Below are 16,322 nucleotides of genomic sequence, written 5' to 3'. Positions count from 1 at the left end.
GGGTGATTTACCTGCAGGTACAGGGTGATTTACCTGCAGGTACAGTGTGATTTACCTACAGGTACAGTGTGATTTATCTGAAGGTATGGTGTGATTTACCTGCAGGTGCAGTGTGATTTACCTGCAGGTATGGTGCAATTTACCTGCATGTATGGTGTGATTTACCTGCAGGTACAGTGTGATTTACATGCAGATACAATGTGATTTACCTGCAGGTACCGTTTGATTTGCCTGCAGGTAAGGTGTGTCCAGCCCTCCATGGAGATGCTGGCCAGACACAGTGGTGCAGGGATGGTATCTCTACATTGGAGTCCATGCTCTGCTTAATAACTGTCAATCACAAAGCCTTTAATCACAACCATCGTCTGCTGTGAGGGAAGAAAATTGACTACAGAAATGTGTAAGAGTCACACTTGACCCCAGGGATCGGTGTCTGTTCAGCAATCAAACTCCATGGTAGCCACTCTTCCCAAACTACTGACACCCTTTAACCTCCTTGTGGTTTTTGAAGAACAAACTGCTGAAATCTAGCAGCTAATCCAGCAGTTAATCCTTCTTAACCCTTCTTAAAAGGTTATTCTTAAGGGCCTCTCTGAGACAGGAGCAGCGGCTGGATGGCGTTGCTGGGCCCAGGGGAGGGAGCAATGACATTGACATGTTCAGTGCCATCTCCATGACTCTTCCTGCTGCCCATCCCCTCTCTCATGCCCACTTCTGTTCCCCCAGGTTGCGTCCTTCATGCTGTTGGGCCTCCTGTGCATGATGATCCCCCAGTGCCGAGGCTTCGAGGGCGTCATTGTCATCTGCCTCTTCCTTGGCCTCTGTGATGGCTTCTTCACCACCATCATGGCCCCCATTGCCTTCGAGCTGGTGGGGCCCATGCAGGCGTCCCAGGCCATAGGGTACCTCATGGGGCTGATGGCCGTGCCCATGACTGCAGGCACGCCCATTGCAGGTGGGTGACACCACGGGGCTGCACCAGGACCCAGCGGGTGGGAGGGACGTGGTGGTGACAGCCTTCACCCATGGTAGTGTTTTGGTGTGAGGACAGAGGCACTGGTTTGAATTTTCTGGTTTATCAGATCATGTGGAGGTTGAGGAATGGGGGTGGCATCACTCCATGCTACATCCTGTGGCATCTCAGGGCTTCTCTCAAGGCTGATTAAAGATGGTCATTATGGGAACAGTGAGCCAAGGTCACATTAAGTGATTTCTGCTCGCAGCTGAGCTAAAAACTGGCAGATAATAATTTTCTAGGAGTCCTTTTAGATGGAATTGAAGTTAGAGATGGAGACACCTGAGCCTCCACAAGGCCTGGGTCAGTGTTCCAGCACAGCAATAACCCCAACGTCCTTAACAGCCAGGGCTTTGCCAGAGCTGCCCCTGGGCAGCAGGACCTCTGCATCAGCAGCACTAAGCCAAATCTGGATAAGCACCTCCGATCTCTCTGCTTTCCTTCCGACAGCAAAGTTCACTCTGACGCCCTCGGGATGGAACATGGGGCTCACAGACCTTCACTGGGAGGACTCCCTGAGTGAGGCTTGCTGGGTGAAGGGGCCCTTTGCATCAGCCTAATCCCCAGGGAGGCATCCACACAGGAGGGATTTTCCAGCTCTGATCAATGGCCATGTGTTATTCTCCAAGGATGCCTGGCTGTGTTGGAACTTGCCAGACAAATGTAGAAGCTGGTTGGGTTTTAAAGGCTTGGCTATTGTTTGTAACTGGCAGTGATTATTTTACAGATGGAGATAAAACATCCATCAGGGCAGGGCTTCCAAACGGAGACAATCAGCAGAAGAACAGCCCCTGCCCACTTTCCCATTGCCTCCTGGCTGGCAAGCCTCTGGGAAGAGGTGTTGAGTTTAACACGTCTCGGCTTGCATTTGGGATTGTCTGGGATGTGGACGGTTGTGTCCTGTTCTGGAGAAACAGGAAGGACGGCTGAGGCTTTCCTTCTCCACTCCCTTGGTACACAGTGTTGGCTGCACACATCCCTTAATCCAGGGCGTAAAAACTCCAAGAAATGCAAACGGAAAAAAAAGATTATTTTAAAAACCCAAATCTCCCCAGATCTGGTGGGTGACGCAAGCTGCACCCGAAGGAGGGAACAAGCAGGTCGTTAGACTAATCAGCTCATTAGGCTCTAACGTCACCTCTCTTCTCTTTCAGGATACCTCAACGATTACTTTGGGAATTATGACGCGGCCTTTTACTTTGCGGGGGTGCCGCCCATCATCGGCGGCCTGGTGCTCTCCGTGGTGCCGCTGGTCCACCAGAGGATGCTGAAGAAGCAGCGCCTGGATTCTGGCAAAGACAAGATGCTGGTGTCGGAGGCCGTGGTGAACGGGGAGCTGCTGCCAGGCTGCCCAGCCTCTGAGGCACACATGTGACACCACTCCTGGCTCTCCAGGACACCAGCAGCCTCTCCATAGCCCCAGCACAGGCCCTTTCCCAGACGGACCGAAATTCCCAGTGATCGCAGATGCACTATGTTTGTAAAGGAGAAAACACAAACATTTCTTCTAGTTAAAGGCTTTTAACTAGCAGAAATGTTCTTCTTTTTTTATTTTGGGGGACAGTTTTGATTTCAAAGCCACCTTTTTTTTTTTCCCCTAACCATTTTTGTAAGGAGAACTCTCACCAGGATTCAAACTTGATCGAGCTCCCGCTCCTCTCCCGGTTTTCTATTCATCACGACAGAGGTTTACAGCTAATAAATGCCTTTTCCAAGCAGGCCACGGATGGAACTTGTTGAACCTTGCAGCTGTCCATCCTCCTCCTCCTCCAGTGTCACTCGGGTGTCACATCCAAGTGAGACAGCCCCCATCCCGTCCAGCACCTGGGGCTGTTTTGGAGCCAGAGATCTGAAGGAGGAAGTGCTGCTTTAGTCTGATGCACAAAAACCAAATAAATGTCAGCGAGTCCCGCTTTCATCTTCCTCTTTCCTCCTTTCCCGCTGCTCTCCCACACCCCCAGGGAGCTGCAGCTGGAATGACAGGGAGCTCAGCTGGCTCCAGCCCTTGGAGTCACACGGGAGCACACCCTTCCTGCAAAATATGCCTTAAAAACGCGTGGATGAGACCAGCAGGTCCCTTGGCCACTTTCCACCTCCGTTTTCCCACCCAACAATTAATGATTGGGCTTTCGAGCTGCAAAAGAGAGGGGCAGCTCCTTGCACAGCCCTCAGTGCCCGGCTCTGTGGGGCCAAATCCATGGGATCACCACCAAAAAGGGCACTTTGGTGGCTTTGGGGCACACAGGTTTGGGACAGAGCCCCCGTGTCATGGGAGCAGCTCCGTGCTGGGAGGTGGATTCCCTGCTGGGCTCAGGGCATGGGGTGCCTGTGCTGTTTTTGGGGGCCAGTTGTGTATATGTAGCAATAAGCACGAGTCAGTATTGGTGGGGAATCCCAGTTTTCCAAAGGGTTTGACAGCCCCAGTAGCGTTTAACTCATAGCCCGTGTGTTGTCACTGAGCTGGTGCAGGGTCAGTGCTGATCTGGGGGGAGAGGGAGAGAGTGCAAGGAAATCACACAGCCAGCGGGTGCCCACCACACTGAGTGGCAGCAGAGCTCATCCCCAGCTTGGGCAGGAATCCATCACTGCCCACAGAAAATGGTAGAAATTCAAATTGCCCAGAGAAGCTGTGACTGCCCCATGCCTGGAAGTGTTCCAGGCCAGGTTGGGCAGGGCTGGGAGAAACCTGGGATAGTGGAAGGTGTCCCTGCCTATGGCAAGGGGCTGGAATGAGATGAGCTTGAAGGTCCATTCTGACCCAAACCATTCCATGATTCTATGATCATCTCCAGGATTGCTAATGAGCTTGGCTAATGAGTGAGAAGGGAAGTTCTCCTGCCCTGGTGGGTCCCTGTGTGAACAAGGAGCCAGCTGGGACTGGGGTACCTTTTCCTGGGAGGGAGCAAGAAACAAAACTCACATTCATCCTGACTGCAAACCCATCCTTCATCAGATTTTCATTTTGTTCACCTAACAAAAAATCTCAGATGTCTGAAGAGGGATGTGTGTCATGGGAATCATCCCTTGGTCTCCGGGCGAGCGTGGGGGTTTGTAGCACCAGGACAAGTCTTTGCTGTGGAAATTCGGGCTCAGTGGAGGCCCCTCCCACAGGCAGCAGTGGGATTTTTGTACATAATAGGCTCAGGACCCTGCATGTCCCTCTGGCCCTGTTTTTAATCCCTGTTGGCTGATGCTTTGTAAGGTCTTGTGGTCTCGTGGCCCTTCTGTCCCCGTACGAGCTGGAAAATTACCTGGTGTGTTGTGATGTGTCTGTTTATGATATAAAATGAGATGTCTACTTGTCTCTTTTTTGGATACACTTTTCCATGACTGTTCTCACCCTTCATGGCCCGTGTTGCATCCTCTGCTGTGGCTCTGCTGAGCCATCACTGAGTTTTGGGAGCCATGGGAGGCAGATGAAGCTGCAGAAGGAGGCAAGGCTTGAACCACCTAACCCTGGCTCCAGCTGGAATCTGCCAGACTTAGCCTAGGGCAGGGCATTAATCTGGGGCTTTTTGGGTGGGAGCCTTGGAAGTGGGGCAGTTTCAAAGCCCTCTTGACAGCTGAAGGAAATAAAAAGCTCCTCATTGTAACTCCTTCTGTGAGTTTTGGGGCATTAATTCGCATTGGAATTTGATGAAGCTCATTAAATCATACTTTGGACCTTAATGCCCCCCAAAGGAGAGATTATGAGAGGTTTAAATTCCAGAAGAAGCTTCTTCAGAGCAAGAAGAGCATGAGCAGAGCTGTCTTCAAACCCCATCTGGGCTGAGGGAGAGGCTGCACCTAGACTTTGTGTGGCAAAGCCTCCCTGGCTCCTAAGGTGACTTATGGTTTAAATCCCAAATTTCTACAGAATTCCACTTGCCTTAACAGCCCCATATGCCTGCAAAGGCCCCGGGAGGAGCCTGCACTCAGTGCACAGGGTGCTAAGCCCTGCAGTGGCATCAGAGCAGCTCTGTCAGACCTGGAGGGGTGCTGGTACCCACATCTGCCCTCCCTCCATTTGATCTTTCCCCATGGCTTTTATTATTGACCCTCTAGGAGATCTGGAGTGATGAGGGGCTTTCTTGGCCACCCCTCTGGGTCAGAGGAAGCCACCCCTCATCCTATCCCAGACCCCTGTCTGCTACCAGCCTCCCAAAACCGCACTCTGTGTCCTTGTCTGGTCACAATCCTGCCCTTGGTGGACACAAGGACAAATTCTGCAGGTTTGGACAACAGCCATGAAAGGTCTCCTCATCAGCAAACACAGATGGGAATGGGAAGGCCAAAGGTTGGAGCAGTGTCAACATGCAGGGAGTATTTGGGGCTTGTTTGTCAGATTGCTGCTGCTGCTGAGAGGTTTAAATTCCAGAAGAAGCTTCTTCAGAGCAAGCAGAGCATGAGCAGAGCTCATGGGCTCATGGGCAAAAGGGCCCTTCGTTTGGCCCTTTTGAACACCAGGCAGTTTGCAGGAATTTCTGCATGTGAGAGGTGGGATTGTGAGCAGGGAGGGGCTGCCCTGCTCTCAAAACATCTGCTCAGCCTCTGGTGGTTCTGGTTGTGATGCCAATGGGTCTCCACCTGCTGAAATCTTCATCCCAAAGCTCCCCCTGATCCAGCAGGGTTATCCTGTCCTAGCCCAGCACATCCCCATCCCTTTGGGGCTGCCTTGTACTCAGTTTTCGGACTAAAACCCCAACCTTCTCCCTTCCCTGGAGTGCCAGGCTGTGATTCCTGCCCCTCTCCCTGCTCTGGCAAGGGAAGGGAAGGGAAGGGGGAGCCCAGCACTCGGGCTCAGCCAGCTTTGGGAGCTGGGAAGGGGAGTGGACTGAGCCCCTTGGGTGGGAAAGGGGAGAAGTGAGGGCAGGGCCCCTCTGCAGCCCTGGCTGGGCTGTTTGCAGGGTGCAGAGCCTTATGTAAGTGTGCAGGGAGCACAGGACATGTCCCAGCAGCGCCTGCTCGGGGCTGGGCTGGGGCTGCCTCTTAAATCTTTACCTTAAGGGTGTTCAAAACCAACTTGTCTTTTCTTCTTCTTCTTTTTTTTTTCTTTCCCTTTTTTCTTTTATTATTGTTCTACCGCAGAGTGAGGCATCGGGTTTAACTCCTCTGGCTCTGGCTGGGGGATGGAAGGGGACAGCTGGGCTGGAAGGGCTCCCAGGGTGGTTGTGTTTGTGATGGGAAGGGTAGGAGGGCTTTGGGAGCTGTCTGGGAAGTGCCATGATTCATGGCTTAGTGCTTTTTTCAGTTTTGGAACAATATGCAGGAGCTGCTTCACTGCAGCTTGCCCTGCCCTGAGGTCCTGCAGCCAGGCAAACACAAGTTTTGAAGTCACAGAGCTTAAATTTATCAAATTCTGGCCTCTCTCCAGCTGGGGTTGAGGTTTCCTAACATTTCTGTGCTGTGGGAGCTATGGGAAGGCCACATCCTAATTACCAGCCAAGCAGAGGGCTTTGGCAGGTCTGCTGTGGTACCATGGGGTTTGGAGACCCCCAGTTTCAGGAGGTTTTGGCTCTGCCTCCCACCATGGTGGTGCTTTGGGGCTGCCACTCAAGGAGCTTCATCACCCCTGGGCTGAGCTGCCTGGAGGAGCCAGCAGGGGGGTGGCCAGCAGCTGGGCAAGGGCATTGCTGCCCTCCCTGCCCTGGCAGTGCCCTGGGAGTGCTCTGCATGGCAGCAGAGGCTCTCTTAGGTACGTGGGTGCCAGGAGCAGTTTGCTCTGGGCAGCCAGATTTGGTGCTGAGGATCTCACCTGCTCTGGGTTGAACCCTGGCTGACACTTGCATCTAAAAGTGGCCACGTAATCCTCACCTGGGTAAAGGGGAACTCGGATCAAATCCCCTGAATGCAGGGGGACAGATCCAGCTGAGACTTTTGCTGTCTCTCCATTCTTCACTGCAAACCATTCCTGGCTTTTGTGTGCTCCTGCACCCCACAGTTTTGTTTGGGGTCACTTTGATTATTTAGCTTCAATTTTAGCTTCAATTATTTTCAAGCTGGCAGAGTCTGCTTCTCCTTTTCCAGCTGGAAGCAGAAAATTGGAATGACTTTGAAAGCCAAGGCAAGCAGAGCAGCTCCCTCCCTCCACCTTTGTGCCACCAAACATGGACTTGAGCTCTTTTGGGTGCTTACAAGCACCCTTGTAACCTTTGGGGACAATGATGTGGCTGACAAGTGCTCCTTAAATCTGAGTAATGCCAGGCAAGGAACTGGCACAGAGAGGGGCTCCATGGACAAGTAACAAACCAAAATAAAGCTGTTTCCTTTCTTTTTGAGAGCCCTTGGCAGGAAAGCAGACACAGAGGTGGATGGAGCTCTGAAAGGGCTTTGGTCTCTAGGGGTGAGCCCGTGCCATTGCTCCAGGTCCTTTATCTGCTGGCACAGCCTCTCTGTGGATTTAAGCCCTGGTGGCAGGCAGGTTATCACTGGCCTTTGGTGGCACCACTGGCACAGCCCCTCTCAGGAGGGCTTTGTACTTTTATTTTTGCAAATATTTTGCCATGCCCTCAGTGCTCCCCTCAGGGCCAGACCCTGCGAGTGTCCCCACGTCCCCTCTTCCCCTCGGTGATGAAACCCTACAGGTGCAGGGCTGGGATCCACCTTCCCAGCCAAGAGCAAGGACACAAAATCCCTCCTGTTTCCTGCAAAATGTGGCTCTGGAGAAGGCTTTGTAGCTCCAAAGTTTCTCCTTTTTATGTACCTTACTCCCCAAGGCTCTCCCTGCATCCACCCCAGCCCAGCCCACCCCGCAAGCGCAGCCCCTCCTGTAGCTTTAGAGACAAGACTTGGGCGCTATTCCACCAAGGAATTCAGCTCTTTTTCTGTCCTTTCTGTAGGTTTTTATCGTGGTGTGTGAGATGAGTTGTTTACTGGAGCAGTTTCTGCACTGAGGTGGTGCTGCCCCTCAGGTGGGCCCTGGCCAAGCTGCCTGAGCCCGGCTGGATCTGGCTGCCAAGCGTGTCCAACCCAATTCTTTGGGAAAGAACTCAGCTTCCCCAGGCCTGAACTTTCCCAGCAGATCCTGTTTCAGCCACCTAAACCCGTTAGAGCCAGAGGCAGGATTGTTCTGGGGAGACTGAGGGCAATTAGGAAATTACCCTGCTCCCCCTCCCCTGCCCTGGGATCCATCAGCATGAAGCCAAATATTTGCTTTCGGATGGGTGGATTTTGGAGCTGGCTCCACATGAGAGCACAGGGGTGGAGGCTTGAATTTTGGCCCTTTTGGGTAATTGTTTTTGAAGCAGGACCTCCAAGCTTGCTGCCATCACCCTGCTCAGCAGATTCCAAAGCCAGGCCCTGTCACAGCTGGCATTTGCTCCGTTGTTGATGGAAAACAGTCTGCCCATGGGTTTCTGGGGTGGGAAGCACCCTCTCTGTGTCTGTACACATTAGAAAGACTCAATAAAAGGCTGCAGCACCGTTGGTAGCTTTGCAATCCTGTTTTATTCTGCTGTGCTCCAGGCCCTGGAGCAGCAGGAGCTGTGTGTGGCTCTGAAATTGGTGCTGGGAGGTGCCCAGGCCTGCTGGGCACCCTGGGCAGAGCAGCAGAGCCAGTGGTCCAAAAGCAGCTGCCCAATTCAATGCTGAAATCAGATCCTGACGTTTAAAATTATTACTTTGTTCTTTTCTTTTCGGTTTTTTTTTTTTGACATCTGCTCTTTGTAAGTGATTTATATAATCCCTCAAAATTTTGTATCTGGAAGTAAAGTGAATGTGTCTCTTAAAAGTATGCCTATCCTTTCAAAATGTGAAATTCTGATTGTTGGAATAAAAAAAAATAAAAAGAAAGAAACCTACCCCATATTAGCACATGTTTGTAATTAATGTTTTATGAATGTTGTTTAAAAGATTTGTGTAGAATAAACCAGTTTAAAAAGAAAAGGGATTTGTTCCTGTGTTCTGCCAGGTCTCTCCTCATGGCTGGTCATGGTTGCAGATGCTGCCAACTTTCCAGAGGGGCTGGAGAGGCAAGGGTTTATCCTGGGAATTATTTTTGTTAAGTGTTTGATGCTCCTTGAGGAAAGGCCAAGCTGAGGTGCTGGAACCCAGAGGGGGAGATGTTCCCATGAGCTGGTCAAGGGTGACTTATGGAAGTGGATGGTCCTTGTCCATTGGGGCATTTAGAAATCAAAAATGATTTTAAATTCCACCCTGAGAACCTCTGTGTGCCCAGAGGGTGCCCAGGATGAGCCTGGAGCCTCCTGGATGTTTCCCATTCTCCTGGGGGCAGATTTGGGTCTGGATTTTACCCCCCAGCATCTCCAGGGGCTGCAGCCTCTCCACTCCCTGGGGCTCTCACACAGCCACACCACCAGGGCTGGGTTTAATGTCATTAATTTTATTTCTTCCACTTGGCAGTGGGTGAGGGCCACGATGAGGCCTTCCAGGTACCTCCTGGTCACAAGAGAATTAATAACTTTTGTCAATAAGAGAAGATATGGGAAGGTTGGGAAAGATCAGGGGTGATAATTCCTGAGTGAGGTTACAGAGGCTGTGAGACACTGAAAACACAGCTTTCATCCAGGCTTTTCTATTAATGAGTTGTTTATATGAGGTGCTTTAATTGCCATTAGATGAAAGCTGACACGTGCATTAATTTTATATAACTCAGGCTTTTTTTTTTTTTTTTTTTTAATGTGCACCTCAACTCTTTTTCAAGTTGGGGATATTTACTGCAAATAGTGCTTAAAAAAAACCCCATCAGGAGATTAGAGATGGTAAACAGAGATTCAAAGGGAATGAAAAGGGAACGAGAGTTCAGCAGTGAGCTCCTCCGAGGACTCTGTGCTGTGCATGCAGGGACAGAGCAAGGAGAGGGAATGCTGCATCCCATTCCTGAGAGAGGGGAGCACAGCCCTTCCCTTACAGGCACTGGGAAAAGTGGCAATTTTGGCTTGATATCAAAATTATCTTCTTGGGATGGCTGGAAAGCTGGGGGGGAACTGGAACTGGGAGGGTGCTGGGGTAAAAGTGGGCAGCGCATCCATGGGGACACTCAGGGAAGTGATTGATGGAGGGGACACCCTGTCCTGCTGCTCCAGCACCCCCAGAAACAGCAGCTCATCACAGCCCATCCCCACAAACTCCATAGAAATAAATATATATACATACACATGTGTGTATATATATTTTTATATATATATATATGTGCATCTCCAAAGGTGTGTTTGTGCACGGGGCCCTGGAAATCCCCTCTCAGGGCAGGCAGCACCAGCCACCTCCTCCTGCCCTGCCAGGCTGCTGGATCTGCCCTAATTTACAGAAAAAATGGGGGGGAAAGCATTTTGCATCGGACAAAACCCTGAGTCTTTCCACAAAAGGGCTGTGAATGAGAAAAAGCCAAACCAGACCACAACAAAATACAAGGGTGTTTTCATTACTATGACTCAGTGGTTCAGTATTTAGATATCTATTTGTACATTAACATAGAAATATCATGGATTAAACCAAGTTAATTAGATGTAATAGCTGCTATTTGTACTACAGAACACATGTGTGTTTTACATATTAAATATACATAATGACAAGTATGTTTTCTAGATCAAATATGAGCCACATGTCAATGTTTTGTAGTAATTTATTAGTTTTAAATTAAATATGATTTAGACCAGTATGTGCAAACAGCATCTATCTATCTATTGATTTTTTTAAGTTTGCACATAGGTTCAGGCACAAATATATCTATTTATGGATGTGCATTGTGTACACAAGCTGGGCACTCTGTGCCTGGCCACTGCTCCTCTCCCTGCAGGCTCTGGGTTTGCTTTTTTCATTGTCTTCTTTTCCATCTTTTTTCTTTTTGCAGGACTTAAATATTATAATCCTTCAGGGGAAAAAAAAAATTAAAAAAAAGAAAAAGAAAAAGGCAAAAGCCCCATTTGCAAGAGCCTTTGAAGGACTCGAAGGATGCACTGAGGAGGGGCAGATCTTTTTAAATCATCCTCGCGTTGAAATGCAAATCTTTCCTAGAGCTGTTGCTTGGCTGTCGTTATTCAAAGGAGCAGAAATTTGGGAAATTTCCCTTCCCGAGGCTGCTCAGCCACAGGCTGGGCTGGGCTGGGCTGGGCTGGGATGGGATGGGATGGGATGGGCTGGGCTGGGCTGGGATGGGATGGGATGGGATGGGATGGGATGGGATGGGATGGGATGGGATGGGATGGGATGGGGATGGGATGGGATGGGATGGGAATGGGATGGGATGGGATGGGATGGGATGGGATGGGATGGGATGGGATGGGATGGGATGGGCCGGACTCGGTACTGGCTCCAGAGCATCAGCAACCAATATTAGCATTAAAGAATTCACAGAATCACAGAATCACTGGGTTGGAAGAGAACTCCAAGATCACTGAGTCCATCCCAGCCCCAATCCCTCACCCAACCCCTGGCACCCAGTGCCACATCCAGGCCTTGTTAAACACACCCAGGGATGGGGACTGCATCACCTCCCTGGGCAGTCATTCCAGAACTTTATCACCTTTCTGTAAAAAACCTTTTCCTGCTATCCAGCCTGCATTTCCCTTGGCACAGCTCGAGGCTGTGTGCTCTGGTTGTGTCAGTTCCTGCAGACAGAGCCCAGCCCCAGCTGAGCACAGGCACCTTTCAGGAGCTGTGCAGAGCCATGGGGGCACCCCTGAGTCTCCTTTCCTGCAGGCTGAGCACCCCCAGCTCCCTCAGGGGCTCCTCTCAGGGTTTGTGTTCCAGCCCCTCTCTCTGGATGTGCTCAGTGTCCCAAGGTCCTTCCCAAGCTGAGGGGCCAGAGCTGGGCACAGCACTCGGGGTGTGCCCTCACAGTGCCAGGGACAGGGGCACAGTCACCTCCCTGCTCCTGCTCCCACACCAGTCCTGACCCAGGCCAGGAGCCCTCGTCTCTCCGGGTCACCAGGGCACTCTGCTGGCTCATGGTCAGTCACTGCTGACCAGCACCGCCAGGCCCCTTTCAAATCACAGAGCATTGCAACCAACTCTCATATGTTTTACCATCTCTTCATACAAAACACGTATCTCTTCAAAATCCTACTTTTAATTTCCTAACTACTTATGCATTTCTTTTATCCAAACTACTAATCTTATAACTTTCTTCAATTATAATTACAAAAATACTCCAAGAAAAAATTTGAATAGAACATGAACTTCTTTCTTTAAATTTCATACTAAATAATCAGTCTCTCATTCAGCTACACTTCCTCCACCTTCACACTTTCAGCGTCCAAATCCAAACTCATATATATCTATATCTATATCTATATCTATATCTATATCTATATCTATATCTATATCTATATCTATATCTATATCTATATCTACATCTACATCTACATCTACATCTACATCTATATCTATATCTATCTATCTATCTATCTATCTATCTATCTATCTATCTATCTATATATCTATCTATTTATCTATATCTATATCTATATCTATATCTATATCCACTTTCAAATCTTTAAAAAAAAAGTTTACTATATTAAAAAAAAAAAATCTATCCTAAAAAAAACCTTCAAAAGTATTCAATTACTAAATAGTTTAATTAGTTTTTAACCCAAAGTTTTTACTTATAACTACTATTCTTAAAAATCTTATTTTAAAATAATATTTAATATTTTAAAATAATATTTAATATTTTAAAATAAGATGTATATTTGAAAATAATATTTTCAATATTATTGAAATATTGTGCCCCCACCCATGAGAAGGGTCTGGGATTTTGGGTAGGGTGGTTGCAGAAATCCCTTCCCAGCCCTGTGTCCCCCCTGCTGTCCTGGCAGGCTCCAGCTGCTCCTGTCCCACCCAGCATCGTGATTTGGTGCTTATATTTTATAATTTACTTATATATTTTTATACATACATACATACATACATACATACATACATACATACATACATGCATACATATATCTATATCTATATCTATATCTGTATCTATAAAATATATTTATATTTATTATAATAAAGTAATAATAAATATAAATAATAATTATAAATAATTATTACATAATATAAGTAAAATATTTTATATTCTATATATTGTTCATATTTAATATATTTTTGTTTATATTGTTCACATTATGTTTATTTTCTATATTATCTATTGTTTATATTTTAAATATAATGTATAAATATTTAAAGAACATATAAATATACGTGTATATATTATATATACACATATATTTATATATTTTATATATAATACATTAATAATAATAAATTAATAATGAATATAGTTAATAATGGTAAATAATTAGAAAATAATTATTTAAAATATTTAAATAATTATAAAATAATAATTAAAATATTTTATATTTTACTTATATAATATATATTTTAATATTTTGTATATAAATATATTAATATTTATAAAGCAATGATAAATATAAATTATAATAATTAAAAATAATACCATGAAATGTTTTCTATTTTATTTATATGTTTACATTATATAATTTTCTATTTTATTTATATTTATTAACAGATTTTCATAACCTGTTCAGTGCTCACCTGGCTGACCCCACACAGCCCCAGCAGCTCCTGCTGCCCTCCTGCTCAGCCCCACAGACCCCGGCTGTGCCCAGAATGTGCTCCTGGGCCTGCTCTGCATCCTCACAGCCACCAGCATCTCTCCATGGCTTGGCTCCCACCCATTCTCTTCTTCCCCTGTGTTGATGTTTAATCCCACTCAGACCAGCACAGTTCAAAAGGCTTTTTTGTTCACCCTTTAGTTTTCCTTGAGTTTAATTCCCTTCCCATCCTCTGTCCTTCATCCCTTTCCGTCTTTTCCACCCTCACCTTTCCCTCCTGGCCATGTCACACTTTTAGGGAAGATGGGCAACCAGCACTGGCAGCAAGTGGCTCTCAGGGCATTTTCCCCTCTCTTCCATCCCATAAATATTTCAATTTATCTAGGTGCATCTTTACAAATTAACACACAACCATCCCAAAGGTGTCAGCAGCAAAGGCTGAGTCATTTCCAAGTTTATTTAGAATTTATTCAGTTTAGTTTAGCAGTATCCAGAGAGATTAACATGTTTCTTCCACTGCATCTTTTCCAGCCCTTCACCTGCATGGTGAGCAGTGAATGATTCTCAGGGCAGGCACACACTGGTCCCATCTCCATTCCACAAATCCTTGCTCTGGAGAGGAACATTATGGGCTCCTGAAATGAAGTTATTTTGAGTTTTTACCCCTATAAACCCTCTGGTACCCCCAAACCCACAGGCCAGCCAAAGTCTGGCTCTGAAGACACAGGGCAAACCCACCCTGGGGTTTGGGTCTGGAGAGGTGCCAGAGCTGTTTCAAGGCTGTGAAAGGAAAGAGTAAAGAAGGTATTAAAGCCAAGAAACCAAACCAGGCACTTTGCCCTTCATGGCATTTTCTACAGGAAACAAGAAGAAAAGCTGAAATCCACTGGCCTCAAACTTTCAGCCTGGAGAGATCCCATTCTGAAAATGCATCCTGAGAAATTAAATGCATGCTGAGAAATGAAAGCAGTGTGAAGCCATCCCTGCTGGACACCAGGAGCCTGGCTGGCTCCTCTCCTGCTGTGCAGGGTCACAGGGAATGTGCTGCAGCCCAGCATCCCCAGCACCAGCACAAGGACACCTCCTTGCAGCCCTTTTCTCTGGAATCCCAGAACCTGCTGGTGCAGGGAGGCAGAGCTCAAGGAACCCTTCACAAACGTGGGATGAAGTAATCACTGTTGAGGGGACCCGACGCCTGCGTTTTCACATGCTCGGCTGAGCAGGGGATTTACTCAGGGGCACAGCTGGAGCATGTGGCAGCAGCATCTCATTAGTGTCACAGACAATGCCCAGCCAGCCTAAGACTGAAAACTAGGGTTAATTTTCTCTATATAGATTTATTGTAAGAGTTTAGGGAGCCACAACACAGCTGAGTTTAGATTTATTGCGGTAAAAGTCCCAGAACAGGTTCAATCACATTTGAAATAGCTGGGAAGGGCAAGGAGGAGCAGCTAGCCTGTGCTACTCTCCCCGCTTCTCTTTTCAAACATTCCATGCCACAGAAAAAGGAGAAGTCCCAAAAGGATGGCTATTCCTGCTCTGGGATGCACAAGGTCACCAAACACAACCTTTCTCCTCCCAGCCAGCAGCAGGACCAGCAAAGCAGCCAAACATTCCCCTGAGAGGTCTGGATGTGCCATGGAAATATATCCTGAAGGGAGGAGTAAGACAACGTAAAAGGTTACAGAGTTTAAGCACCAAGAGGGAGGAACAAGGTTATATAAAGTTTTACAGGTCAGGACAAAGACCTCAAATATATTAAAGAAAATAAACAGAGGGATGAAGTCAGCCACACACGAGCGCCAAGGCTGGCTTGGGCTCTTCAAGCAGTTCTGGGGTTGATTGAGAGTTTTTGAGGAACAAATCCAGGGTTACCCAAACTGAAGGAGATCCTACAGGGAGACGAGGGGCTGGAGACAGCTACCAGGCAAAGAGCTCCTGACACACACAGTGTGGGAGTCACTCATGAATAGTCACCGAAATCAAAGCTACACCTGTGTTAAACACCCAGTTTCAGACTGAACTGAATTCTCTAAGAGCAAGAAGCATGTGGGAATGAGAAAAATCCCCTTTATCCAAGAGCTGTCCCTCTGGAGAGTGAAGCTGGAGCAGAATCCCAACACCCTGCATCCCTGGAGCAGCCCACACCTTCTCCTTGCTGGAGAAGAGCATTGCTGGCAGTGCTGACGAGCATCAGCCCAGCTGTGGCACTGAGCCCCTGCCCTGGCACCCAAAACTGTGGGTGCCAATCCCTTTTTCAGGGACACAGCACCTTCCTGTCCCCTTCTGCACCGATGCCATTGCACTGCTCTCAGTGAGCAGCTCCCACTTCCTACCCGAGGAATGGGATTGAGGTGGGGGAAGCACAGATAATAAATACAGCTTCCCACACCCTAAAAAACTTCCTTCCCACTCCACTAAGTGTTTGCACATACCTCAGCTGCTAATTTTAGGACAGAGCTTTAAGCCAGATGTGAGACTCTCCCTGAATCCTGGCTGCATTTGCAGAGACTCAGCCAGCCCTGCACGGGGCCCAGCTTCTCCTTGGGAGACAACCTGGAGAGATGCTGCTTTTGTATCCTGCATTATCCACTGCCAGATTGACAAAGTCTGGGACACAGAGGTATTTATTTCTTTGGTTTTATGTCCTAATGCAATAAATTCTTCTGAGGAGTTAATTCTGTACCATTCCAGCTCCTTCCTACCTCAAGGGGAAAGATGTATGGAGGAAACAAATTCCTGCCACATCCACCACTGTGTGCTCCAGTGCATTCCCACCGTAAGAATAAACCCAAGCAGTGATG

General features: G+C 47.8%; 1 protein-coding gene and 1 long non-coding RNA gene across 2 annotated transcripts in view; both read left to right on the top strand.

Moving 5' to 3' along the window:
• Positions 1-4,613, top strand: part of SLC16A2 (solute carrier family 16 member 2) — a 39,488-nt gene extending 34,875 nt beyond the window's left edge. Inside the window, exons 5-6 of the mRNA XM_058032890.1 lie at positions 727-955; positions 2,170-4,613. Of these exons, the coding sequence (XP_057888873.1) occupies positions 727-955; positions 2,170-2,390 (450 nt within the window). The 3' untranslated portion in view covers positions 2,391-4,613. The remainder of the gene's footprint in view (positions 1-726; positions 956-2,169) is intronic.
• An 832-nt stretch (positions 4,614-5,445) lies between these two features.
• LOC131088514 (uncharacterized) lies at positions 5,446-8,878 on the top strand. Its single transcript, XR_009115126.1, has 2 exons — positions 5,446-6,529; positions 6,587-8,878. It is a non-coding gene; the product is annotated as an uncharacterized LOC131088514 (long non-coding RNA).
• Positions 8,879-16,322: the final 7,444 nt, after the last annotated feature.

This window comes from Melospiza georgiana, chromosome 12 (genome assembly GCF_028018845.1).
Source record: "Melospiza georgiana isolate bMelGeo1 chromosome 12, bMelGeo1.pri, whole genome shotgun sequence".
NCBI lineage: Eukaryota > Metazoa > Chordata > Aves > Passeriformes > Passerellidae > Melospiza > Melospiza georgiana.
Note: the sequence above shows the minus strand (reverse complement) of the source record. Positions and strands in the feature narration are given on the sequence as shown.